At 29.8% G+C, this 26,390-nt stretch overlaps 1 protein-coding gene across 1 annotated transcript; it reads right to left on the bottom strand.

Moving 5' to 3' along the window:
- Positions 1-541: 541 nt before the first annotated feature.
- Positions 542-26,076, bottom strand: LOC149488572 (uncharacterized). Its single transcript, XM_089695255.1, has 5 exons — positions 26,020-26,076; positions 13,216-13,372; positions 4,479-4,598; positions 3,369-3,417; positions 542-804 (listed from the first exon to the last, which is right to left on the bottom strand). Exons 2-5 carry the CDS (start codon positions 13,365-13,367, stop codon positions 760-762), a joined length of 366 nt encoding a protein of 121 aa, XP_089551381.1. The 5' UTR covers positions 13,368-13,372; positions 26,020-26,076; the 3' UTR covers positions 542-759.
- Positions 26,077-26,390: the final 314 nt, after the last annotated feature.

Raw genomic sequence — 26,390 nt, forward strand, 5'->3', positions numbered from 1 at the left:
TGTTACATTTTTTGCTCAATTTTTGAATGTTTACTTTTTAACGGAACGCAATATTGAATGTACATTGAGAAAGTAATAAGAACGAGGTTGATACATTTTATGATTTTAAAATAAGTAACATGTAAGTGTATTGATGTAAACATAAATTTTAAATTGTGTAAATGTACGGTTGTATCAAAATAGGTGCTTGTGCGGAGTTTGTCAATTTCAAATGTAAATTACATTTTGATCGCATAACTGAGTATAGTTTTAAACTGAATGCTTACGAAATAAGCTAGTCACTTGTTTGTAATTACTCGATGTACTGACAAGAGATTATTAATAGAATAAAATGATACCTTAATTCAACGCTTTTTATTTATTCCCTTACCCTTATTCAAGAACCTTCAATTTCAAGAGTAGCATAAATAGAACAGATTTAATAATTATAAGATTGGATCTCTATGTGAATTTTGATGGTAGTCACACAATTTTGCCTTTCAGTATGATATTGTAGCACAGTAAAGTATAAGTATGGTAAAGGTTTTTTAATAAAACAACATTTTAATATTACTTTTCCAATTGCTTATATTCCATAACATTAGGTTGATAATTTTCGTACATTAACAATATACATAGTCTAGAAACACTAAGTTTAACACAAATTAGAACTTTATAAATAAAGTGAAGACTAATGTTATTATTAAATGAAAACAATTTAGCAGAGTAGCTTGGCAATTAAAAGTTCCGCGATGGTGTTGGGGTGTTCGCTTGCGTCTCTCATCTCCTCCGAGCGTACGCCAACCACGCTGGTATGTCCGGTTTCTGGGGAAAAAACAAAATAATAAAATAAATTTATATCATTAAATATGAATAGGGCCTAATAACCCCTTGGACCGCTAGATCACTCATAAAAACGCTAAGTCGCATTGCCGCTAACTAAATTTGCTTGCGAAAGACGCAAGTTCGAATCCACTTCATGGTTGAATTTTTCTATTCTAGAGAGTTCAAACAAAAACATTAATTTGTTTTTTGAAAGGTTAAAATTTTAATACCGATTAATGTGTACTCCCCTAAGCAAGATCCTAGAGATCCTGAATAATGAATTTTATTTGTTAGACAAAAAAAAAACATCTTATTCGCAGATAAAATGACATACAAATCAAAGGCGGATTTTTTATCCTAAACCGCTCCCTTTTTAAATAAAGAATACGGCACCGGTAATTAAAACAATGAAAAATATTTGTCAATACTTCTTTCCACAACAATTTCATACAAAAGGTTACAAAATAGACAACATTATTAAAGCTTCTATGATGACAATATTGGCTTTAGGATAGAACAAAGTGCTTACGAAGTAATAAGGTTAAGAGAATTTCATCAATTTAATATGCAAATCTGGCATTATCGCTTCCAGGCATATCTGATTACGGTATATAACTATTTATGTTGTTTTCAATAAGACTAATCATAAAAGATCTTTATTGAGAAATTCGTGAGAGAAATAAGCTATTTAAGGTTACTTGTACTTAAAGTTAAACCTTAGTTTAAATAAAACTCGTAGCTGTTTATAAGAATTGTAGATCATAAATATCGTCACTGTGGATTTTAATATAAGATTGTTCAATAAAATATTCTGATCGTTTTATCTCCCAGATAAAATGCATTCAATATCAATAAATACGTTTGTATTGGCAATCTTTAATATGGAATATTGGAAATGTTATGATTTGAATATATTTAAAACATGAACCGTCTTATTGCAAAACACGAACCAGCTGCAAACCAGGTCTAAGAAAAGTTTTAGCGTTAAACGATTAAAAATAACAATAGATTAGGACAAGTTTAAACTTGTGTACTAAACTTAAACCTTGATTGATTTATCCCAGGCTTTTTTAAGATTTCTAATAAGGTTTCACTTCACAAAGGTAAAGTTTTCACTGTATAAAACTAAAACCCACGATTGTAATGTTTAATTTTCATTTATTTCAAGGGTTAAAAGTACCCAACGACTAGCCGTGTAAAGTATCACATAAACAGTTTGTTACGTTAAGAGGGTTTCCGATATAAACACGTACTTAATTAAATTCTCTATAAATCCCTCAGTAAAGAAAGGGTTAGGTGTTAAAATTGTGATTTTGAGGTAGGAGGTTGATACAAGGGTACTATCAGTGATAGATGATTGAAATTTGAAATCTTATTAATTGGAAGTTATACTTTTTTGCCCTAAAAAATTATTATGTATCTACTCATTATTAATAATTATGAATTAATATACATATGGAAAATTATGTATATACCTAGAATTAAAGTAATATTGATATTGATAGTCTGAAAGATACCTTATAATAAATCTTAATTAAAACTGTCATATTATCCTAAATAGTCATATTGTTAATTCACTCCATCGTGTATTAGATAAAAAATATAATCTCTAATAATATTTTTTTCATAAAATAAATATTTTTAAATAAAATCTCGTCAAGTTAAATTTCCAAGAAATAGCGCACCGTAGCGCACTAATAATACTAGAGCTCTATTTTATTCAAGATACAAAATAACTTTTACATTATAAGCAGAAACACGTATTCAATAAACAATCAGCTAAATTAATTACCGCGTTACAACATAACTGAATTTACTGACCGAATCCGTATGAAAATAGGCTTTGAAGTCTAATTAAATGTGAAAAGTATATGTTCACACGCGATACAATTTGGCTCCAAACTAACTATAGAAATGTTTTAATAATTTAGAGGAAATTTCTTTCATGTTCCTTCTATAATAATTATTATAATGTAGAAAATTTAAAACAAAATATGACATGGCTTTATGTGGAATATATTATTTAATATTTCGATAAAATAAACCTACCCTACTTTTCAAATTTCAAAATACAAACGAACAAATATTTAGTATTTAATACTGATATAAATGCAATACAATAATTTCTCATATTATGTCACCTCCAATAGAATTCGCAAAAAAACTTGAACAAAAAACTACCTACGTTAAAAGAGTAGGATACAGATAGAGTTAATAATCTAGCACAAATATCAACTCAATATTTGCTATTTTTTGTAACATTCAAAAGCTTTATAAATAAAAAATTTTAATGGAAAAAAAAATTCGATTACGACGCGGGATTCAAAACCGCACTTTTCGCATAAGGCGAAAAAATTTAAGCGAAAGTCATTCTTTTAAAAATTATCAATATCAATAAAATAGATTATTCTTACGAAGAATAGGGAAAGCTTATAAAACTGTCTTTCTCAGTTACTCGCAATAAATAAGCTTTACAAAGTTATAATTTTAAAAACTTCGAACTGAAGGTGTAAATAAAATTATCGTGATTTTTGTCTCTTAAAAGTTACAATCTCATTACTTACTTCGAGATCCTTAGCCCAGTTTGAGTATGTCTCCGAACGCTTACCAAACCTGCGAACAAATAAATTATTATACTTAGATAGAAATATAGCACTTGATCTATTAAGAACTAAGTCGCCCTTTTGTGTCTGGAACGTCCTAAAAACACATTTCTGCTAAGTAAAAAATGCAACAACCAACAAACTCTGTAAGCAGACTCTACCGGACCAATTTCTGCTGCAATCTTCTGCTTAATTTTAATTCTCAACAACATGCATTCTATGTAATAGAAATTTGGTACATAATATCAATTAAGATTATATTTTATAAGTAAATTCACAACTTATTACAGAAGTTTCACAAAACGTATGATTAAACTGGTATTGTTTTACGTAACAAACTAAAATCTCTTCTTTTGTAGATAACGTTTTCTAAATTCAGCGTATTACTTTACATTTTATCAAATTTCACAAGAGTTACCAATTAGCTGCATCCGTAAGAAAATTACTCGCAAAAGGATTTAGAAAACGGTATTTATTTGAGCTGAACAAACCTAATACTGAATACTAATTAGCATTTGCCGTTTCTCCGATTTCCTAACGCGTCTTTGGTATATTCAATGAAGGGAATTTACTATTTGAAAATGTGACGTAAACAACGCTTTTGCGTATTTCTTGCTCTTTTAGAATTCCGGTCTTACGGGACTCGATAGATTATACAGCTCCGATGTCTGTCAGTCTTTAGGATGTGTTTATTCACTTTTTCGTAGATATATGAAATTTTACGATGAATATTTCTTACGATGATATATATAATTATGAGGTGAGAGAATGTATCTAGAGGTGCTTTCTAAACAATCAACATGCATTGACATCCCATACCTGCCATAATATTTTAATTTCGGTCCTTAAAATTACGAATTAAATGATCACCTCAGATCATGAACAAATACAGTGGACACTCTACCGTGTCATAAACAGCAGTGAACATTCAATAAATTCAATCATCTCATCTCACGAACGTTTTAAAACAGTTAAGCTCAGGCAATCCATGCGAAAGAAAGGACCGAATAACTCGTCGATACATCTAGCTACTGACAGGAATAGGGATGTCGGGAAACATCGATATCGTACCTTGGTCGCGTGTGGTAGGAGTAAATGCGGTCTAGTTTCTGCAGCTGAAGGAGCCGCACAGCGCGATCTAACAAGTCTGGGTCGACGCGGTCCATAGCCGCTACGTCGCGACGGTCAATCCTGCCAATATATCGATATCACATCTGTTACAGCACTATGACCAAGATACGACTCGATATCGGCTTTGGCGAGTTAGAATCATTTAGTTTTATTTCTATGGGATTATACGTTAACGAAACCTACAACTTAGGTACTTTACGTCGTGATAACACTGTGCCAGTATACATTTTAAAACTAATCCTAGGAGTAGATATTATATAGAAAAGAGGAAGTAAATTTTATAAGTATATTATAAGGTTATATCTTCAAGTTTTTATCATTTAAGTAATCATAAAATAACGCAGATTATACCAATCTCAAAGCATTTGCAGCATCGTTCAAATGATTTCTAGTTTCTACAGAGAGACAAGAATACTTCCATAACTTCTTCTTATGTCTTCTTCTATAATTCTCTTTTCATTGTTTACCACCCTAACTCCCATTCATAAAACCAAAGTGCAATCAAAAGCAAATGTACCATACATTAAAGTACTCGAACCACATTAAACAAATTATATGTCATAAAGTTTAAAACGATCTAATCATAACCGATTCATTGAAGTGTTCAATAACGATACCGACTGATAACGTTATCGGTACGGTATCGTTATCACAACCGTTAATTAGTGTTACCACTCGAATAACTCGTTACGTTGTGCAAGGAAGCGTTAATGTAAACATTGATTGTTAGTGACGCAACGGATTGAAAAATAAATGAACAACTGTTGCACCTCGGATTAAAAGTATTAAATGTACAATTCATTTATTCCATTTGTAGCGCCTGAAAATAAACTGAAGATATTTCTGCGATGGATTTCTTTTGAGTTCCTGTTCATTTAGAATAGATCTGCAAGTTTAATGTTTATTTCTTTAAATAAAATATGTAGACGAAATCGAGAATACTTTTCATTTGTAGATAGAATAATTAAACCTGTTTGAAAGTTTACATTTTAAATTAACTAACTGTAGTCACTATTCGTTTTCGAAGTTATAATTTAAGAAACTAAAAAAACAAAACATTATTAATAAGATCAAGTCTACCTAAAAATAAGTGAAAAAATCATCATTTTACAATTACCTAGACATTATACCTAATATAACTTTCACGCGTTGTCTAACCTAAATCCAATCCACGGTTCACTTTTCAACCCTTGAGCCGTCATAAAACAGATAATAAAATTGAATATCTTATCGTATACAAAATCAGATACACATGATATATGACGTTAACGAGACAATTTAATATACAATGTCAGTACTTCTGACAAGCAATAAAACATGCTTGAGTTGAAAAAAAAAAGTTTCATAGAATTTTCGGGAACTTTGCAACAAAGGTGAATGAATTTTTAACCTACTTCTTCTGAACTTGAAAAAACGTGTTTCAATTATAATTTGAATGAAACAAAGACACAACGGTGTTAAAATGTTATTTAAATCTTAAATGGATTCCTATATAATTATTTTTATAAAGAAAAACAATAGACTGAATATACCATTCCCATTATTTTACAAGGCTTTTTCATTACTTTATGACATGGAATTGTGCTCTCTCTATTCATTATTATTGACTGCAGACCGGTTGGCTTGTTGGTGGCCCTGCCTTCCAAGCCAGAGGTCGTTCGATTCCCACCCGGGGCAAATATTTGTGTGATGAACATAGATGTTTGCTCTGTGTCTGGGTGTTAATTATCTGTATAAGTATTTATTTAAAATTATATATGTATGTATGTTTATCAGCCAACTGGTTTCCATAACACAAGCGAAAGCTTAGTATGGGATCAGATCGTGCCGTGTGTGAAAATTGTCCTAAAATTTCAAATATATTTATTATATTAAGCCCGTGTAGACTTTAAATACTTCCCCAATTTTAATACAACTAATAAACACAATACTCTTTTTCTCAGTCGGTTGACTTAGATAGAACACAAATATTTGGTATTGAGTAAAGAGTACGCCCTTATTTCACAACAGTATTTGTTTTTCTGAACGAATGGGGACGTTGATGAAGTGTCTCTAGTTTTGTGTACATATTGGACGTTAAAATTAACTAGTTGTTCGATGTATAGCCTGTAATTTACTATTTCATTTGGTTCTTTAAACTTACATGTTTTAAGGCATTGTCGTGTATCGAATTGCCAATGAAGAAAAAATAATAAGTGTCGAAAATATTTCAAATACGAAAAACGAAATTATAAGAAGAAAACTATAAAAAATTAAAAGCTGAGTATAATATTGTTTTATTAGATTATTATTCATGTAAAACTATTCAATAAGAAAAATTAAAATAGGCCTAAAGTTGATAAATAAAATGATAAAGGATTTAAAAAATGGTAGTTAAGTAAATTGTGATAAGTATATATTATGTCTGTTAAACAAATTGTTTGCTGAATGTAATAGAGATACGCCGAATTAGGTATTGGAAACGAGTCTATAGTTACAATATATTTCCGCCAATGTAGAGACGCGACCTAAAAAATCCTATTTGACAAAATATACATAAATACAAATAAATCGAATATGTATTTTTATTCCACGAAATACAAATAACCTTTAATAATTCAAACTACATAAAAGATTATCCGGTTCACAATCACTCGACTTAGCTTTTAATGGACGACCTTTACCAGATATAGAAAATAGGAGATTAACTGGCCATCAGCTAATAAAAAATATTAATAGTGTATCAAAGGAATAAATTGATAAAATATGCGCAAACAGATTTACCAAACTGGCTTTTAGCGTATTGGGAAATTATCTTTGAGGTATTATAATAAGTATTTCACATGTAATCTCTTACCAAAATACATTTATTTTTGAAGTGAAACTTATTAAGGCGCGTTGAAAGTAAAATTTCATGTAAGGCGACGATTTTGGTATCTTTGAATCTTGCCAAGAAGTTTCACTTCTGACACTTGTGCTCTGCACACACGCTCTTTTATATACCAAAAGGTACCAGCTGTTTTTTGTATAAATCTGATCAAAATTTATTTTACATTTTAAAAATCTTATATGTCGCTTATATAGTAAACACAATCCTAGGAAAATTTGTACATCTTGCGAAACCTCCATTATATTTTAATACAAACTGTTCCACACCTTAATACAAAAAGCCTTTGTTGTGATAAAATTGAAATTTCTAAACGAATTTTATTGTAGAATGGCTTTCACAAAGAAAAGGTTCAACTTTTTAACGCATTCAAAGTAAGTTTGAAAGCTTTAGACACACGGTTCACGTGGATGTAAACGTGTTTAAGTTAAAAGCGATAGATTACATCTTAAAAACATAATATTCTTTATATATAAAAATGAATCGCAAAATGTGTTGGTAAGCGCATAACTCGAGAACGGCTGAACCGATTTCGATAATTCTTTTTTTATTATATTCCTTGAAGTAAGAGGATGGTTTTTATGTAGAAAAAACGTAAATATGTACCACGGGCGAAGCCGGGGCGGACCACTAGTTTAATATATATTTAAAACTTAGTTAAATTCTGAATGTAAACCTATATTGTTAGAAAATGTTTTTCTAACGCTGGTTTGTAATAATTAATCTACTTAAATGAAGAGAAGATTCTTTCCAATCGAAGTTGCTCTGTATTATAAAAATAGTATTCTTTATTTAGATTTCCGCCTACTTATCTAATGCCTTATAGATCTAACCTTTGAAATTGATTTTTTTTTTAATAAGAGTCAATACTGTTATACTGATAAATAAATTCATAAAAGAGATCCAAAATAGGTATATCAGCACACAAATAATAGATTAAATTGACTAAATATCTAGTAATATCCCCGACAATTCAACATTCATCAAATAAACCCCTATTATCAGTTAGCACAACTACAATAAAACACAAAAACTAAAACATTTCCAATACTAATAGATAGAAACTTAAGCAGTAATACGTTTCGTGTATTCCTATCACTTGGCCCTTTCTTCGCCCTTTATCCATCACGTGCGATACGTTTTATACTAAGCTATTCTACCCTTAATACTATCCCTCTAGAATACTAAGTAATTGTTATTACTCATATTGTATTTCTTTAATTGCTTATTTTTCTTTCAAATTTGCAAGCTAATTATTCAACTTAAAAAGATACGGCTCAATATCATTTGTAATGTTTATATATTAAGTATATGAAAATCTATATCTAATTTTGTCCTATAATATATTATAGTCAAAATTGAAGAAATTTTCAGAAAAATCCATATAGGTACAACATGTATAAACAAAAACTTAATACGGAATTCAAATACGAGCATAGGCTGTTTCATTTCGAAATCACCAGGAGTTTAGTAAAGGTAAAATAATAATAATGATTATTATAAACTTACATATTTTATATTAAAATAGTAAAGTTAAAATTTTAAATGGGCATCCATGATAATAATATGAAGTGTTCCGCGAATCACTGTTAGAATGTTTTGTCTGTGTTAAAGTTCATTTTCACTGAAATAAAATGTTTGTTTGAAAAGCAACCAAATATTTTCGTATTCGTAGCTTTGAAACTAGTTTTATTTATTTGAAAATCTTGACTATTAAGTACTTGTATGTAGAGTAGAAAGATTTTATAAAAGAACTAAAAGTCGTATTTTTAAAGTGAAACTTTTATTACATCGTTTCAAACTTTTTGGTCTACGCGACATGCGCTACACAAAGCAGTGTTCGGAACCGTTCGAACAGTTTCACTTTTACCGTGGTTTCATAAAACCACACAACATTTTTATCCTATGATATTGTGATTTTTTTGCAATTTAAAAAATAATATTAAAACAAATCTACGTTAAATCCATTTCATATTAATAAAAAGCTACCTTATGAAAGATACAAAAAAAATATATATCTAAAACCTAAATTAACAACCTAGGTTTACTCGCGTTCGTAATTTCTACCTGAATGTTCGTTTAGTTTTAAAAGAGTTCAATTGGAAGTTCTTTTAGTGTAACAAGTCTGTGTTCGAACTTAAAGTTTCTTAGACGATAAAAATCACAACTTTAATATCATGTGCAGGTAGAAACATTAGTTAATAAGGATAAAGGAATGCAATTTAAAGTTTGATACTGTTACTAAAATACTTCGCTTTTTCAGATGTACATATAAGTAAAAGTAGAGGTTAGTCAATTATTAAGTAGTTAAAAAGGACATATTATTTTTTTACTCAAAATTCAGGTTAAGAATTATTTTTTAAGGATCAGCTACAGATTTTTGGTTACCAGTTTTATTATTTTTTATTATTTGTATTCTATTCATTTTCTCTTTTATTTACTTGTTTAAACTTATGTCTCATTATTATAAATAGTTATCATGATTAAGTTGTGGTATTTCATATAATTATAAAAATATTAGTTTCCTAGAACATGCTTATTAAATTCCTGAAAATTAAAAGCAAATTAGGTCCAATGAAGGAACCTGAAGAATAGCTTTTAGTAAGGCTTCCTTTATAGAACGTTAAATATGATCTACAAAGACTGAGTTGAACTTTGAAGAATTTCTATTTCATTAAAAATATTGTCATAGTTCATAATAGTAATTCATTCAGTAATTTATCATTAATTCATAGTTTTGCAATTGATGTAATACTGTCGTATTAAATTGAGTTTCAATTTTTCATCCCATTAAAAATAATATATATTTATATTAATAAAAAAAATGCTTCTTTTTATTATAGGTACTTTAGTATAAACTCTTAATGTTTTAATATTGAGGAAATTACTAAATAAAAAACAAACAGGTAACAACAACATTCGTACGAAAAGATCCTCACATTTGATGATTCACAAGTTTCATTTCATTTACCACGCGGTGTACAGGCGTTTATTAAAAATTCATAAAATTTAATTATTTCAACCCAGAGCAGGAAGGGCCTAAAAAACCAAGTTTTATGGCTATGGCTGCCTTCAAATATGTAAAATTACTTTTTTATGTAACGCAATAAAACTGTGTGTTTGCGGTAGATTTTAATTCATCTTGGATTAAACTTGTAAAGAACAGATTGAGGACAGCAGATTAATATAGCACTTGGTGTAAAACTGCAACCGTTTAACGTCGAAATTCGAACTAGTTATTACGATACTGATAAAAAAATTCTCTGTACTGCTTAAAGTTTGACATTTTGTCAGTTACTTCGAATTTTCGTAAAAAAGAACCCGTAAAAGATAAACCTAATATGTATTAGAAAGGCTTATTCCATTGCCAGTAAACATTCAAAGGACATATCCTTAAAAATGTAATCTGCTTTCTGCTTCAACCACATTGCAATCACGTATCATCCGTAAAGCAACGTCATAAAAGTAAAACAACGACAAAGAATCACGAAACAATTACAAAGACAAGTCCCATTTCGACTTTTCCCGTGGGTGTGACCGGGTTGAAACGTATAATTTGTTGCATGTCGTCTTACCACTGTCCAGTGTTCAGTGCCCGTAATGATGACGTAATAAGCACATTGTAGGTACGTGTACGTTGAAGGCACATTTGAAACAGAATTACGCTTGCCATTTTCGTAATGTATGCGTTTAGAACCACTTTATAATTACAGAGGACGGCAAAAGCTAGAGCAAATTCACTAGGTCACAAGTTCACTAGGTATCTTTCGTAGGCGTAAATGGGAGATTTAAAAAATTTATCTCGTTTAAATTAGAAAACTAGCATTAATGATAACAATTATTTCGATCTATAATAAACTCAATTATAATTTGTCCTATATAATACATATACCTATAGGTATACGACGACACAGTTTCTTCGAAAAGGATATCATAACAATAAAAATAAATATGTTCTATTAAAGAACGATGTAATGATTTCTGAACGTAATAAATATTATTAATTAAGAATGTAATAAAACCTATTCCAATGAAGGAAATGGAGGAAATTAATTTTTTCTCTCACACGACACACATTTGAAATTTATGAGTCGCTCTTACGGTCGCTCTTGAATGTTATTCTAGCATTGTGTGGTCACAAAGACATTTTGCATTTCAATGTTGTGTTTATTTTAATATTTGCTTTCCCGACTCGTGATATTATAACAAAAGTTTTATTAAAATATTAACATATCAACACTTAATAATGATATATAGTAAAATTGAGATTTGATTTATTTTATTGAATCAAACACAATATTAACTTTATACTTTTTTAGACTATGTATAGATATAGGTTTCTAACTTTAGATCAAATCTTGAATAGTGAATTTTATAATGAGCTTTTACAAAATAAAAAGCTTATTATTAAATTCACAAATGACTTTTACGATCAGTTATTGTGATTTAAAATTAGGAATTCCGGTCACAGTATTGCATAATGTATTTGTATATTAATCTAAATATCAGTGACTTTCCGAAAGAATGGAAAACGAAGTTCAATACTTTTGTTCGGACACGTTCCCTCTCGGTGTATTCATTGAATAAATAATGAAGTTACAAAGTATTTTGAACTGTACGTAAAGGTCAAATGCAAATTTTAAAGGCCTTCTTAAAATTGTGTATCACATTATGATTGCATGCATTGGATTAAAAATAAACTAAAAAAAGACGGGTTACACTCCGGGAGTGCCGGCAGAAGTGAAAACTTGATTATTAACGTTGAGCATGTTTGATATTTTGGAATGGTATCCGTCTTACGCTTTTTCGATCAGGTCACGTGTCCTGACGCGAGTTTAAGGTTTTATACCCATTACAGAAAAAGTGCTCAACGCCGCTAAAGAAGTTTTCACTTCAAAAATATTGTTCGAAAGCTCCTTTGCTCAGCCGGAACTGCAGAATATAAACTACGAGGTATTTCGTTAATCTAGGACGCTAAATAGTAAATAGTGGCTGGCAAATACGTTAGTGAAAGTCAAGTTAGTCTTTTTAAAACTTTATATTATGTTCAATTTCAAGTAATTGTCATTGCATTTTGGTAAGCCCGCGATATACTAATCCGAATTCTGGATGTATCTCTAAACTAAAATTAAGAATATCTAAAAATCTAGTTTACGAAACATTTACGTTATAAAGTACGTAATACAAGAGTACTAAATAAATCATCATTTTGAAACAGATACTGAACAATATCAAAGATGTTATTGAAATCTGTATTGAGATACATTGGGCAGTTACATACGTTAATCTTTATCAAAACGTTATAATAAAACTGCAATATATTTCTGCTGATGAATAAATGGATATCAGTTTCATGAACGATGAAAAGAGTTCAGCAACATTATTTATTTTTAATATTTGCTTTGCTTTAATATTTCGATGTTCACATGTGAAATATTTTTATTTGTAAAGAGGGGAAATCATCTATTTATAGCGTTGAGGCTCAATAGAGTACCTAAATTTAATTATTTTTCAGATGTAAAGCAATCAAACATATTATAATAACTGATTAATACATCAATACAAAGATACTTCAATTAAGCATTCTCAGTAATAATACTGTCTATTACGATTACGATTTTCTCAATAATGTTATTTCTAAGATCAATTTTAGTTTCAAATTGCAACAAGATTTTCTAACCTTAAACATACATATACCTAAGATTTAATAAAACAGTGCAGACATGACCTTATATCATAGATCCATTTCAACCACTTCTCTTTTCTTACCTATAGAACTTTCCAGAATGATTTTCATACTCTATATCTTACCTTGGTCTAGCAGCCTGCGTATAGTAGCGATCTAGGTCCTGCAGCACACGCAGGGCCTCAGCCATGTTGTGAGGGCCCTCCTCGCGGCCCTCAGCAATACATATGACAGCTACCAACACAGCCATGGCTACGATGATCCTCTTGCTCAGCATTTTGTCTAGATAGAAGAAAAAAAAGTATATAAAAAAATCTACTACCTACTAAATATTATAAAACTGAATAGTTTGTTTGTTTAGTTTGTTGAAGGAATCTTCAGAATAACTAAATGGAATTAAAAATTATTTTTACTTTTGATCGGTCAGTTTATCTAGGACGACTTAGCCTATTTATATAAACAAAATCACGCTATGACCAGTAGGAGTAGAAAAAAATGATAAATTTTAGAGAATATACAAAGTTGTGTGGGTCAGCTAGCATTAATTAAACAGTCTTTATAAGAAGAAAAATATATGAATAGAGACGAAATAATACAGGGCAATATAAAAAAAGTCGTTGTTAAAAATGTTAAGAACGCTACTAAGGTTGTCAACAATTAACAAAAGTTCCCGTGATAAAGCTGACAAGTCAGAAACAATTGAGAGGTGAGGTTTAAATTATGCAACGTAGACTTTCTTGTTCACGATAATGAAAACCTTTGCTGACGAGTTCCGTTTCAGTTTTAATACCGGTACGTTTTATTCTTTTAAAGACTTAATTGTTAGGTATTTGGCATACCAATAACTGATACAGATAGTAAGTGTACTGATATAATATCTCTCATTGTTCTATAATTTTCCTAAGTCATACGTAAAGTTATTGAAATTTCAAAATATATTAAAAGTTTAAAACGCCTTACTTTATTTTTCATATTTGTATTAAAATTCATTCTTCAAATGTGTATATGAAACGTCTAGTTAAAATTTCAATCATCAATTTGTAAACGTAGAAGTTATTCTATTGGCTTACATAAAATGACAATCTGATATAATTATATCTAAGCAATATAGTAACTAAATATAGAAATGGACACACCAATTCTTATGTTCTGAATTTGTGTGAATGAATAACTATATAAAGAATTTTCAGATGAATATGGAAAACGAGACATAATTTGAGAAATTAAATTATTTATGCTTACTTAATCACCACACCAGGGCTGTATTATAACATGTAGAGACCCTGCCATATTCAAGTCTTTAAAAAATACTGCTTAGCTGTTTCATTTGAATTGATTTATAAAAACGTCAACTTTTTGCCTTGCTTATCTTGAAATAAAAAATATTATAAACAAATAAAAAATATTATATTTTCGAGTAAAATAAGTGAGACAAAGAGGATGTTTTCTTTAATTTAATAACCTTGATTTATCGTAAAATGATTTACGAAACTTTTGAAATCTTGACATAATTAATGAATACAATTAAATATAAAGTTTTAATTTATCTTTAAGCTAATCCGTCACTGGCATTTCCACCAAAATAACTCACTTGAATCGAATAAAATTAACAAAGTTCCAACATGTGTCATACGCAGATTAAATCAAGAATAAAATTATATTACGGTTAAAGACATTTATTTCTCAAAAGATTACATTTGAATCACTCACAGAGAAATAATTTTTTTTATAATCATATCTCTATCTCGCTTAGCGTAACAAGTACGGCTAACAAAAGCAGCATACAAAAATATCAACAAATTGAGGGTAATTTCTATGAATTAAAGTGGGGTACTTTAATTGAACGACATTCTAAAGATTCTAGAAAATCGCTTTTGTTCTAGATAAACATAAACTGAGTTAAATAAATTGAAATATAAAACATACTATACTATGTATTACACAAGTCTTTAGATAACAATATTTTGTGCAAACTACAGAAGTTACTGTAGGTAGGTATCTAAGACCGGTTGAACTTAATTAAAAAGTTCACATTCTTCTTGTTATTTTATTGTGTTATTCCAATACTTTATTGTCCCGATCTATCGAGATTGAGAAAGTTAGAAAGAATGCTACAAAAGTTAGCCAATTAAAAGAGTTAGCTGTTAATTATCGGCTAACAATCTGTCCTCGTAAACAAGTATTGTTAGATTTGTGTTTTTAGCAAGACATAATTTAATTATATTTTTTAAAGTGTGCACGTGTAAAGTGTGCCTTCCAAGAAATGATAGAACGAGAGAGTGAATATGATGTAAGAAATTTATAAATAATGTTTTGTCTTGTAAATATATACTTATTGCCTTGTAATATTATAAATCGTATGGCTTTAAATATGGCTGACCACAGATAATTAAATTAAAAAATAATGTACTTCCAAGTGTTATACACATGTGATAATATTTGTATTGTGTATAATACATACTTATTATAATTAAAAGTTATTTAGCTAACGTCCTTTTCTTCGCGGTTGCATTCTTCGTTCAAAGCCTCTAAACCCACAGTAAGTGAACAACTGTCCATTATTAAGTTTAAAACTTATCATTCTCCTCGACAGGTTTTTTAGTTTTTCCCTCAGCTTAAGCTTAAATTACCGTCTCGTCGTTTAAGTTACAGCTTTTTAATCGCTTCTCTTTAACAATGGTTTTTCTACTTAATTACAAACAATGTTGCAGTTAAGACGCTACGTAAATTTTTTTGTTAAAAGATTTAAAAAATGCATGTATTACGAAGTTCTTTTATAGTAAGCTGACAAAAAGCATGCGTTTGTAAAAAAAATTTACAAATTTCACAAAGCTTTTGAAATTTTCAGTCAAGAACATGATGATCATAAAAACGATGCTAAGTACAAAATATTGTCTTTCAATAATTACAAATTAGAAAGTACCTCACAAATTGATATTCTAAAGGAGCTTCAACATAATTAGCGAAGATAAATAAGGTTTCAATAAAAAAGGTTACATACACTCAACTTGTCACTACAGAATTGCCTAAAACATCAAAAACTTTTCGAAGGAATCTCACTCAAAAAGCCCATGAGATTTTTATTAATACAACTCGATTTTTTCTTTTAATATCGGAACAGAATTAATTGAAACTTAATGAAGCATTGAAAAATGTTAAGATAAAGGTTTCAAACAAAACGCTGAAGGAGAAAATAATTAAAATCTTCAGAAACTCAAATATTTTCATTTTATTGATAACATTGGTTTCATAATACCCTACACTCAAAGATAGGGTAAAAAAAGATATCTAGATGTAGATTTTAAATATGAAGTGGTTATTCTTTAATTAGCATTAAAGTTTAACATAATATGAATTACGTCTACCTCTACATCATCTATCGATACCTGCAGTTCTCTGTATTTTAAATTTTTGGCACCTTAGGTACTTAAGGTGCCAAAAATATGTTTTACGTGTTGATAAAAACGTAGGCTAATTTCTGAGCATAAGAGCTCTGGTCAATCTATACCAAATAAATAACTACGAATAATACATATCAATTTTTATTAGTCAAAAAACACATGCAAATTATATCACAAATACCACCTTTAAGACCTTTGAATTTGTTTATTACTCAGATATTATTTCGTAAAACGTTTCACAAATCATGAAAATTCAGAGACAAACCCCTTTACTAAAAATAATATTCCCAATGCCCTGAGGGCTAGAAATCAATTGAATATAAATATTTACGTTGATGGAAATGTAAAAATCGTCATATAATATCCGACCCTTCGAGAATTGGATTCAGGTAATAGATGAGCGTAAAGAGCCTCTACATTACAATATGCGATGCCGTCAAATTGCCTAAATTGTAACGAATATACGAATGACACGATAAATACTAGGTACTTTCAATAAATCGTGTTACAGGGAGGGTTTTTCAACACCAAATCTGATATTTTACGTTGTTCATAATATTGAAAAATTCTGCTGAAATAAAAGGTTAATTAATAGAACACAATAGAAGTTACATTTTTAAATATGAGAAATATATTATTTTGATATTTAATTTGAATGCAACTCTTCTCAACTAAAAGCATCTAATTAAAAAAAAGTGTGTGCGTGTAACCTTTACGCGCGATTGAAGTAAAACTTCTTTGGCGTTGACGACATATATCACTGAAATGATTAAATATTAACTTAAATAAATAAATATTATATTATAATTTAATTATATTTATTATTCATGTGCTTTACAAAGATTATTTAAATGTTATATTAATATTATTCATTCGAAACAGGTAATTGAATGTCATCATAATTTCTTACGTACGAAATTATAGGTTTGTGGTAACTATAATGTGAAACATAAATTTTACTCTCTAAATTTGCTACTTTTCTTGAAAATACAGCATCTATCGTTGTACCGAAACGCGTTGTTGAATGAAGTCGAGAAGTATTCATAGATAAATCAAATTTTTCTTCTAAAAAATCAATTAACGGCTGAGATTCCTGAGAGCGAAAATTAACATTAAAATCTCCAGTTAGAATCATCGGTAATTCATGATAATTACTATTTAAAAGTCGAGAACCTTCAATTGTGAAGTGAAGTAATTGCTGATGAATAAATTTTATGATATTTGTCAGGCTAGTATTTGTAGAAATATAAATAACAACGATAATCACAGGTTGGTCATTCGTATTAACACATCGAACCAAGGCGATGTCACCAATTTGTGAAACCTCATCGGAAATTTGTGATAATATAGTTGGTGAAATATTTTGAATTGGTGTTACATTGTTCAGTGTATCTGTAGATGAATGATATACAGCTACTCCACCAGCAGTTGAGTTGGGTCGTTTGTATTGGGTAACGCAATAAAAATTTTCAATAAGAATTTGTTCGTCATTTTTCATCCAAGTTTCGGAAAATAACAGCAATGTGGACCTTTTTAATACTTTATCATTCAGATCAGAAACATGAGCACGTAAACTTTGGCAGTTGAAGGAAAATAGTGTAATGTTACTCTCATTTACAAGGTTATATAATTCTTCCTGTTGTGTTATTAGGCGAGAATTTGAAAGTCTTTCAAATTCACACTGTAAATCAACTATTCCCCCTGGACGCTTTCTTCCATGATAAAATTTGTTGTCATCGGTGTTTGAGACAATGAACAATCCATTTATATCAGTTACTCGTGATAATGCTACATATAACAGCTGCTGACTGTGACTTTTATTGTATTCATAAACGATTTGATCAAAAGTACCACCTTGAGACTTATGTATTGTAAGCGCACAAGCAGATAATAATGGAAAGTGATTTCTCTTTGCAAATATTGTCTTATTTCTATTCATTGGTACAGATGACGATCTTCGTAAAATTGGGACTGCTGTTCTACTAATGTTTAGAGTTTGAATATGATGGGCAGCTTTTTTCCTAATTTTCTCTCCTATCTTACCAGGAAACTCAAGCCATGCGTATGATGTTATCACTGTCATCACGTTCAATATACACTAACTTTCCAACACAACCGTTGGCTAAGCCATCAGATACATCAATATTGGTTGTAATAATGTAAAATTTGTTAAGAACTAATATGATTTCATAAGGCGATCCTCCTGTATCAATAACTGACATTTTATGAAATTGTTGGCGTACATAATATGCTTCTTGTTCAACTGAATGACAACCTATATACATATCTGTTGCTATGGATGGGGAGAGCGGGGATGAAAGTCACATTTTTAGCTTTTTTTATGTAACTTCCAAAATACGTTGTTTAGGAATGATATTTGTATACCAAAAGATAGTGTAATTATTCTGTTACAAAAGAAATAAACGTATTTTTGTGTAATATTATCAGTTGTAGAAATATTTTGTTTTTCACTCTTAAGAAAAATGTGACTTATAACCCCGGGTCAGGGATGGTTGTCACAATGCCTAGGGTAGGTAGTCATATACTAAATAACAGGCAATTTATAAATAGAAAGTCACACTTTGGTCTTATAATTTTACGGAATAGTTTTTAATTAAGAACTCTTAACCAAATGAAACCGTGTCTACGGTCTTTATTTCAGTCTGAATATTAATCAATCACAATTTTAGCAAACAATAATAATCGTGAGTCAATATAGAGTCATCAAGGACAGATGGACTTCCAGCAGGTTTGTTAGGGTGATTTTCCGGTGTTGATTGAAAATTTACGGCTAAAACAAACAACCTCAAAACGCAAATAAAGTCATCTCGTATACATAGGGCTGGTTGATATGTGATAACCAGCCCCCGAAAATTTGTGACAACGAGCCCCATAACACGTTTTAGGAAAATAAAATTGAAAATAAATTCCGATCAATGAATATCTAAAAAACTATACTACGATATTATAAAACACATTTCATCATCATCAAATGCACTGAAAGATTATTACTGTAAAACAAGAACGTATAATTACGAGGTTCGACACAGCAGCACAAAAATTTACTTTTGCTGTGCGAAAACAATAAACACGTGTGAGGCCCTCACGGCAGATCGTAGCGGTCTGACGCGAAGTTGGGACAGCGTTTTCACTGTATCGCTCTTGCCACGCTGTTCAACAGACTTATTGGATAGTTCAGTTTTGTGTTAAGACCGCTGTGACAACCAACCCGTGAGACAACCAAACCCGGTCTCCCTACTACTTTGTCTTCAGCAATATTTAAAATAGATTGATTATAATCCGCAACATGTTTATTTTTATTTTTAATTTACTTATTTTAAAAGTAATAAATAAACAAGTATATTTAGAGATTTTCAAAAAATTTTGCAATTTAAAATAATGTTTTTAAAACTGTTGAATTTTTCATTCACTTTGCTATTCACAATTGATCCGTTTGAAAATTTGAAAATAAATAATCCTAATTGATTATGATATTTGCCACTAGCTGGCGTATAAGTCAAGAAGCGTGTAGTATATGACATATACTTACAACCAATCAGAATTATTATTTTTAAATGGCGGAAACTACACAGCGTTACTTCCGTCAGAAAAAAAATTTGAGTTACTCCCTAGTCGCGCCTAAAGAAGTTTTACTTCAAAAAACATTAACCTACTTCATTATCTTTTTTTTCTCTGTTTTTTTTGAAGTGAAAACTTCTTTAGCGGCGTTGGGTATAAAATCTTAAACTCGCGTCAGGACACGTGGCCTGATCGAAAAAGCGTAAGACGGATTTTTTTTTAGCCCTTATATTCCATGCGTAAGACGGATACCATTCTAAAATATCAAACATGCTGAACGTTAATAATCAAGTTTTCACTTCTGCCGGCACTCCCGCAGTGCAACCCGTCTTTTTTTTAATAAGATGTATTTTTAAGAACATTGCCCATAGATATATCCCAAAATAATTAAGTATCTATAGTTCATTGTTTTAAACGTTTTAAATTTTGATTCATATGTATAATTATACAATTTAATAATGTGTAGATTCATACCATAGGTAAACATATTATAAAAATAGAAATTCTTATATGCTTCCCTTCCTTACAATCATAGATTATTCAATATTACAGGATAGTTAGTGACCCGTTATAAATCTATTTTAAGTAATGTATTGAGAGGCCACTGCACGCTTATGAATATGAATAGCTTTCGTCTTTATCACAAATGTAACGAAGCAAAGAGAACCTTTTATTAATGTATATCCTCTTCTCAATAATTGATAGATAGAATGTAGTTACAAAATTATAAAAAATATATAATAAGCATAGCAAAATTGGTGAGAAAGTATTACGCGTGGTTTTAGTTCCAGAAACGAGTAATTCAGCTAATTTTCTTACAAGGTTTTTAAAGCTTCACAGAAAAGCTTTACTCTTCCTGTTTGACACAGTTTTTTTGAAGTGAAACTTCTTTATCAGGGTTGGAAAAAAATTTAGTGTAACATTTTTTCGTTACGCGTGACATTTTTCCGTTACGCGCCATCTTTTTCGTATCCCTACCACGCGTGATTCGACATATTTCTGTAAAGTTGCATATAGTAAATTATTTTTTGAAAAATAAGGTCATAAAGAAGTTTCACTTCTTACGTGTATACACTAGTACACACGCACACATTTTTTTTGTATCATACTTATGTAGGTATTTATTATATTAAAACTCTATAGACAAAATCTAAATGCAACTACAATATAATTGTGTGGGTTCATTTTGTTGCTATGGAAATATATCACTGATAACTGCATATCAAACGAGTTTAGTAGCGGAAATCAGAATAAGATAGCTTTTCTAATATTAGCAATAAACTTTTATCATGATAATCGAAGCTTTGATGTCTATTTTTATTTGAAGCTTATGCAATTTGCCGCCAACTGTTTTTACCTATTTATAATCTATACTTATATAATATGTATATTATATACATGTCGTATGTGTATAATGTTAAGCCTTTGAAAGGAAATTTTGTTTTTTGTTCATCTTTTTGGAAATTTACAGCCAATTTTTTTGATGATATATTCAATGGTTGGGACATAGAGATAAGCAAATACTACTTTTTGCAAAGTTCTGATTATAATATATTTTTTTAATATTATAGTGTGAAGTCCCGTGTCCCCGTAGTGGGGTAGGGGGCAGATGTATTATTCATACATCTGTTTCACTGATCGATTTTTCTTTAGGGACAAGTAGGTGATCAGCCTTCTGTGTCCTGCCAGACCGAGTCATTTTTTTTTTTTCGTCTCCACCGGGAATCGAACCCAGGACCCCTCGGTTCTACGCTCACGCGTCAACCACTGTACCGAGGAGACGGTTTTAATATTATACCTTATTAAAAAAAGAAGAGAAATCACAAAGGTACTATTGCGTTGCAATACAACTTTCTATTTAAAATTTTCGTAACGTTTAACTTTCAACTACCTACATCGCATGCATATTTTTCGCTTTATACGTCCTATATTGTTATCTACAAGGTATATTAAAGTATGAGTTATAACTAGGAACAATTCATAGAATTTCTTTCTATGCAAATGAAATACGAGATTTCCAGGGAGCGTTTCATATGTCCAAAAACGTTTAATAATGACATTCCGCGAAAAATTGTACTGTGTTATTATTTAGTCAAAAATATTATATAAAAATAAATATAAGAGAAATTTGTTATTATACTGCATAATAAATACACGTATCTACCTATAGATACTGGTTTAATGAAACTTAATTGGAAAATTAAGCAATTATGAGCAACAGACCCATTTTTACCGAATAATCATTTTTCTAAATAAATAATATCTAATTAAGTATTTTTTTAACTATTGAGCTTTTTTAGAATTATTATGAACATTGAACGTAAATAATTTTCTACTTTTTACGTTACAGATATTTGAATAAATAATAATTAGCATTTAAAATAATTCTATAAATAATAAAGTATTATTCAAATTTCTCTAGAGAAAATATCACCTTTAGATAATGGCTTATTTTGTCAATATGTTCTTTTTTACTGCTCTCAAGAAAATGAGACTGCTGACTAACGATACTATTTTATGATGTACGAGAAATATATTTTCTGGGAAGAAAATGTTATAATATATCACTACAATATTTTACAAAATTTATAAAAGGATGCATATAAAAAGAATGGGTGTTAAAGTAATTGAAATATTACATGGTAACAATAAACGCCGTTTATAAAAAAAGTTTCTAATCTATCAACGTCTGCTATTCTTTTCAGTAAAATAAAAAGATAAATAATTATAAATAATACGATGCGCTGATTAGATACCTTTTTTTGTGATATTGCTTTATCCTTGTGTAAAGTTCGGACGAGCCAAATTCTTTAAAACATAAAATATGTTAGAGATTCATTTGTCTTGTGGCAAATGGTTCTCATTTTTCATGATTTCTTATATTTTTAACTAAAATCGTTGAAAAGAAAAATAAATGTTATTTCAGTGCTTTTCTGTGCTGTGAAGTTGAATGAGTAAATTAAAAGAGCAAAAAATAAAACTTATGATTTCTTGAATTTTACTGTTTTAAAAAACATAAGCTTTTCTTCAATATTTTACACTTAAGTAGGTAGAGTGTAGACCATACTAAAATTAGAAACCGCAGTCGTATCATTTAACAAAAATAAAGTTTGCCCGTGTCCACAAAAAATAACTTCCATCGACGCTTCATTTAAATTAAAGCTTGAATCGTTTTCATTTGCATAAAAATAATAGAAACTGATTCGTGCTTCAATTTACTTTGTCAATATTAAAAATTGTTGCTAATCCAACAATTTCCGAGCAATGCGTGTAGACTTTAATTTGAAATGAATTTTCGATTCAATTCACAATGCAATATGAAACAAATAGTACCTAGTTTACTGTTTATGGTAAATTTCGGCGCTGATATTAGCGGTCAAACTAATATTACGGTTTAGTACATTTCACACCTAATTAGCATTCGAATTTAACGAATGTTTTGTTATTTGGTTCTATCGTCATTTGGTTTTTGTTGCTTCTTTATTAGAATTTAATAATTGACACATATCTTTTCTTAAATATATAAACCGTTCGATTGTTTGGTTGTGAAATAAAAACTAAGAATAAAGCTAATGTCAAATGAAAGCTTTTTTCATGTATTCAAGATTTTTCGGCTTCTATTTGTAATTTGTTTGTTTCAATGAAAATTATATCACGGCCAGCTTAACTGCTTTAAAGCTGGGTAACTTTGAAGTGAAAAATTATAAATTCAGATCATCAATCTTTAATCCTGATTTCGATACGACGATATGCATACTTTTTGCATTGCTAAATTGAATAATTCACAGGGAATATTAAATGTGCACAAATTTTTGTTGATTTTACTTCTGTTTGCTTTTTTGTTATTTTTATATTTTGTAACTTTATGAATTTTTAACGACGTGTTTTAAACTTTATGGTTATTTAAAAAAAAGCTCGCATCTTCATGTATAAAAGTCGAATAAAAGATATTAATATTACAGCCGGTAATATCAAATCTATCTACACGCAAGACTTCATTGAATACGGTTTAATATATCTTATGAAAAAAAAACCATGCTTGAATTACAATCAAAAAGTGGTTATTTCATTTTTTTATAGCTAGAAAAGGGTGTTCCCAAATATTCAAGTTAAATGATGCAATTTTAAAATAGCTTCGCTAGCTTTACCTAATCCGTCTTACACATAAGAATATAATAGGGTAAAAGTGGGATAGATGCCCCACTTTTTGAAATAGCCTCATAATTTAAAAAACATGAATCTTATACGAACACTTTGTATGAATATAGCTAGGTTAATTATCTGTTTTGAATTACTTTATATATTTTTAATCCTATCATTTATAGATAATGTGTAATAAATATTTTTGTAGAACACCTTTTTTGAGGATAGATGCCTACCTAGTTGGATAGTTGCCCCACCATGAAAATACTAAGGAGGATAGATGCCTGCAGAGTGGGATAGATGCCTGACATACTCTATAAACGCGAAATCTAATAAAATTAATATGATAAACCAGCAAATGTCAAGTTCACATAGTTGTTCTGTTGTCCAAGAATATACTTGCGCTCGCACTCCTTCTTTTCTTTTGTATTTTCGTGGCGTGGTTCTCCTACAATCAGTATAAGGGCAGATCATTAATAAGTAAGTAAACATAACAAAAAAAAAGCAAATTAAACGAGTAAAATCGGTTAACATAGAGAAAACCTCTGACGCAATCAGGTAAAAATATAAACAGTACCTGTGATTATCGATACTAACATGTACATATGTATTGAGGGATAGATGCCCTTAGAGGCCCCTAAGGGCATCTATCCCTCGAAAAAAAAGGGGCAACTATCCTTTTTGATAAGGATAGCTGCCCCAGTAGTTTTTTTATTAAATAAAAACAAAAGAGCCACTATTTTCACTTAGATTTGTACTTAATGAACCAGTGTATAGACATAATAAGAAATATAGTGAAATTTATTAATACTTATAAAGTTATGCAAAGGCAAATATCAACCTTTTTAAATTTTAACGTGTTCGTGAAGTTCGCCGCCGATATTATAACACGCACTAGCGAAACACGTCTTCACCAAACAACAGCTCATGCGTACACGAGGTGCAGGGTGATAGGAGCTCCTATTTAAATCATTAATTCGTAGTCAGGACTCTGGGAAGTGAGGTTTTTTGAAAATGGGGCATCTATCCTAGTGCGGCATCTATCCCACTTTTACCCTATCTACATATTTAAGAATGCAAACCAACTAATTCATTTAAAACTTTATTTAATTATAGAAAGCTTTCACATATAAACGTACGCATTAAATAATTTTAATGTGTCTGATGAAAAATATTTGTTTAAATATATTTTTTACGCTCTATTTTCACTGCTTTCTTGGATAAAAATTCGATAATGCAGCGGGATTTGAACCCACGTTCTTCCCTACGGAAGGGCGATTTTTCCCGATAAGTACCTACTTAAAAATTTTCAGTCAGTTATTTTTCTTTGATAAAATTATAACATATTAAAAAAGTTTCATATGACATTTCAAATATGCGATAAGACTTTTGCATAATAAATTGTGGTAAAATAAAAAGCTGTATCAATAAATTAAACTGTTTAATTATAACTTTAACTAAATACTTTTTTATTCTTTTGATATATTTTTGAATTGTTCCAAAAATTATAAAATATTTCGGTATATTTCAAATATTTGTTAGTTTTGCAATTTGCATAGATAAAAAACTAAACGATAAGTACTCCAAATTAAAAACTGTTGTAACAAATAATATGCGAATGCTATTTTTCTAAGTATTTTGCTATTTTAAACTGGAATTTCTGGTGGATAAACCCTAAATGTTAAACCTATGTCGTAAAATTATTTATAAATGACGATAACTTTATTTATTTAAAACGTCCATTTTATTTCCTTGAACGCGACATTCTTTAAAATACAGCAATCGAAAAATCTTCCTAACACTTACCTCGATTAATGTCTTTTCGACGCGGCAATTTCAAACTTCAAGGCGCGAAAGTGCAACAAGTTCTAGTTACAAGTCCGCTGATACCAGCATTTATATCTACCATTTGGGCGGGAGGCGGAGCCGCGCAGGCGTTTGCCGCGAAAATTAAAAAAAAAACTCCACCACAAAAGGTTCCGTGTAACGAGGTTTCATGCGTCACATTTCGAACATTTATAAAATGAACGCAAAAGGTTGGTAATGTGCTTGGGCGTTTAAAATTAAGCGCGGCAAATTTTACTATACCAACAATTTTTGGCAATTTAAGCTTCGTATTTTTAACAAATATGTAGTTCCATTATAACCGAAATAATGGACCTTAAGTAACAACCTTA

Source organism: Colias philodice, chromosome 5 (assembly GCF_061535455.1).
Source record: "Colias philodice isolate Cphi_HAF_F1 chromosome 5, ilColPhil1 Martin Lab GWU primary, whole genome shotgun sequence".
Lineage (NCBI taxonomy): Eukaryota > Metazoa > Arthropoda > Insecta > Lepidoptera > Pieridae > Colias > Colias philodice.

Coding starts and splice junctions, on each gene's coding strand:
- LOC149488572 (XM_089695255.1), bottom strand. CDS start 13,367: ATGCTGAGCAAGAGGATCATCGTAGCCATGGCTGTGTTGGTAGCTGTC. Junction 4,599..13,215: donor ACGCAGGCTGCTAGACCAAG/GTAAGATATAGA, acceptor ATATATTGGCAG/GATTGACCGTCGCGACGTAG. Junction 805..3,368: donor ACTGGGCTAAGGATCTCGAA/GTAAGTAATGAG, acceptor TTTTTTCCCCAG/AAACCGGACATACCAGCGTG.